The 2,764-nt window shown below is 37.2% G+C and overlaps 1 protein-coding gene across 1 annotated transcript in view; it reads left to right on the forward strand.

The window, feature by feature from the left end:
* LOC119591210 (striatin-3-like) overlaps positions 1 to 2,764 on the forward strand; it is a gene marked incomplete in the record, with an annotated part of 30,983 nt that overhangs the window by 27,533 nt on the left and 686 nt on the right. The window contains 3 exon segments of the mRNA XM_037939922.1: positions 33 to 202; positions 360 to 525; positions 674 to 2,764. Of these exon segments, the coding sequence (XP_037795850.1) occupies positions 33 to 202; positions 360 to 525; positions 674 to 843 (506 nt within the window).

Genomic DNA, 2,764 nt, shown 5'->3' on the forward strand with positions numbered 1-2,764 from the left:
CTTTTCTCATTTGTATTGTTGATTACTTACAGATGGAATTCCAACATCAGTTGATTTTGTATATGAGTCTACCAATCAGTTTGTGTGCAGCTTTAATACAGCAAACTGTGTCATATTTGACTTGGAGACTGGAAAACCAGTCATGCGTCTTGATACGGAACCAGACCAGGGCAGCAATTCTCTCAACCGACAGATTAATAGGGTAAGTGCGTTGACTCTCTTGTCTTGAGGATGCTTCGAATTGCATAAGTTCTATATCAGTACAATGTCTAGATAAGAAATAAAGAACACTGTAAATGGTATGAATTTGAGGATTTTATAATGAACATTTTTACTTAATGTGATTACATGATTTTCAGGTTGTGTCCCATCCAACTCTGCCTCTGACCATCACTGGGCATGAAGATCGCCACATCAGGTTCTGGGACAACAACAGTGGACGTCTGGTACAGTCTATGGTGGCTCATCTAGATTCTGTCACATCACTAGCTGTAGATCCTAATGGGCTCTACCTTCTCTCAGGCAGTGAGTTCAAGTGCTTGTGGTTCATGATCACATCTGTATGGTTGGAGAGATGTCTGAGTGAAGATGAAACAAGGTTATTTACAATCCCTTTATACTATAATAATAAATCAGATGTCTAATAGATAATTAAATTTTTTATTTTCATCAGGTCATGACTGCAGCATTCGCCTGTGGCAGCTCGACAGCAAACAGTGTGTTCAGGAGATCACAGCTCATAGGAAGAAGTTTGATGAAAGCATATTTGATGTGGCCTTCCATCCTAGCAAGCCGTACATTGCAAGTGCTGGAGCTGATGCACTAGCCAAAGTCTTCGTATGATTAGAGAATCCTAATGGTAACCCTAAACCTGAATTTAGGCCACGAGTTGTGAGTGGGTGAGCAGATTCCTGGGCTACAATAAATTTCCGACATCTGTGACTTTCAGTGAACGGATCTGGTGTTTGAAAGGAATGTGACATGTGGAGGAAGTTGTGGTATCTTCAAGAGCAGGACTTATTGTATGTTTCTGTAACAAATCCTAAAATTACCAAGCTGATATATGCTGCTGAACCTGTTATGTACGAAGCAGATATGTAGAGTAGTTGGAAACATCAGAAAATGTGTGTCTTCTGATCTTTGTGAAGGACAGCCTGTGTTGACACACTCACCCAACACACTCAGCTTTGCCAAAATTTACATCAGTCTCCCAAGTCTGAATCGGTGATTACCGTCTGTGGTTCTCACTCTGATTGGTACCTAATATTTAATGGTGAAGCACTGAAATTTAAGGTGCCAATTACCCATAAAATATACCCATACATAGGATATTCTTATCTAATTGATTGGGACAGAATTGGGGGTTGATTGTGGTAGCCAAGAATCAGCTCAGCTCAAGCCATAATACTCTACATATTTACCCAGCTCCAATTTCAAGCAAAAGAACAAGTCATGCAAAGAAAGTGTGTTTGCGTATACGAGTCCTGGGTATAGTGATGTGACCAACCAGTGAGAAAGTAAGAAAGTGCTAATGGAAAGTCTGCATATTTTGTATATTGCTACCTTAAGTTGATATTTCCATCATGAAGACAGAATTGAGATTGCAGAAGACTTCATAGCACCTTATGGTTACGTGTTTAGGATATCTAAACATTCTGCAGTCGTAGTTAAACATCAAGTTTGGTCACGATAACATCTGTTCAATAGTTTGATTAGGCTTATGTGATTGAACTGATACAATGCTTGACTAGTCTTGTGGGGTCAGCGTGGAAGTTGCCCTACAGTTCATGAAAATGGCTTGCACGCAGACTTCAATCATGGGATGGTTTACATTCTTATATTTATCTGTAAATAAGACCGTTCACTTCTTGCTCATATTAGTAGGCATATGTATTTGCCGAATTTTGTTGGGAAAAAATTTGGTTTGTCATATTCATTATGGAATTCTTTGCTTAGACAAAACCTCTTTAAATGTAGGTTTTACAAAGGGTAATGAAGCCCTTTGTAAACTTGCGCTCCAGTGATACAGTGTAGTTTCATCAAATATTTTGATCTGAGCTATAACTACAGATTGAACTTATGGAGCTCTGCAAAATTATTAGCTATACATCATAATACACTTAGTAATATGATGTTTAGGAGTAAAAACTGAACATAAAATAAAACAATTTATTTTCCCATCAAAGTTTGGATCAACCCACCCTCATTGCAATTTTCATAAGCATTCAGATCATTATATGTGACAATACCAGAAATTATGAAATCTGATTGTAAATTTTATGTGCATTAAGGTTAATAAAGAATTTTCCAGGGTCAGGTTCATAGGTCAGATTGGTAAAGTTTATCAGTTTACTTCTCATTTTTATGCTTCTCTTACTCTCTTTTTTCCTGTTCCATTTGGACCCCTCATTGATATTTGGAATTATGTAATGACACCAAAGTTTGATTTTAATTTTTTCTCTGATGATAAGGTCTAGTGTTGTCATGTGTATTGAGTGGCATTGCACACTACCATTATAATTATCAGTTCATTGCTTCTTAATGGTAAATTGTTTGAGGGCTTGTGGTTACACAGTAAAAGCCTGACTGATTTTCATTTTATATTGATTCTTATTTTGCTTAAGTTTTGCCATGTAAACCCCCATGTCAACTTAAAATGAGGAGTTCTTGATAAGTACGTCTCTCACTTATGCATTGCATATTATGTGTGACTTGTTGAAACTTTTTCTAATAAACTGAATGGCATGGACGTGCAAGAGAATTG

Source organism: Penaeus monodon, chromosome 28 (genome assembly GCF_015228065.2).
Source record: "Penaeus monodon isolate SGIC_2016 chromosome 28, NSTDA_Pmon_1, whole genome shotgun sequence".
Lineage (NCBI taxonomy): Eukaryota > Metazoa > Arthropoda > Malacostraca > Decapoda > Penaeidae > Penaeus > Penaeus monodon.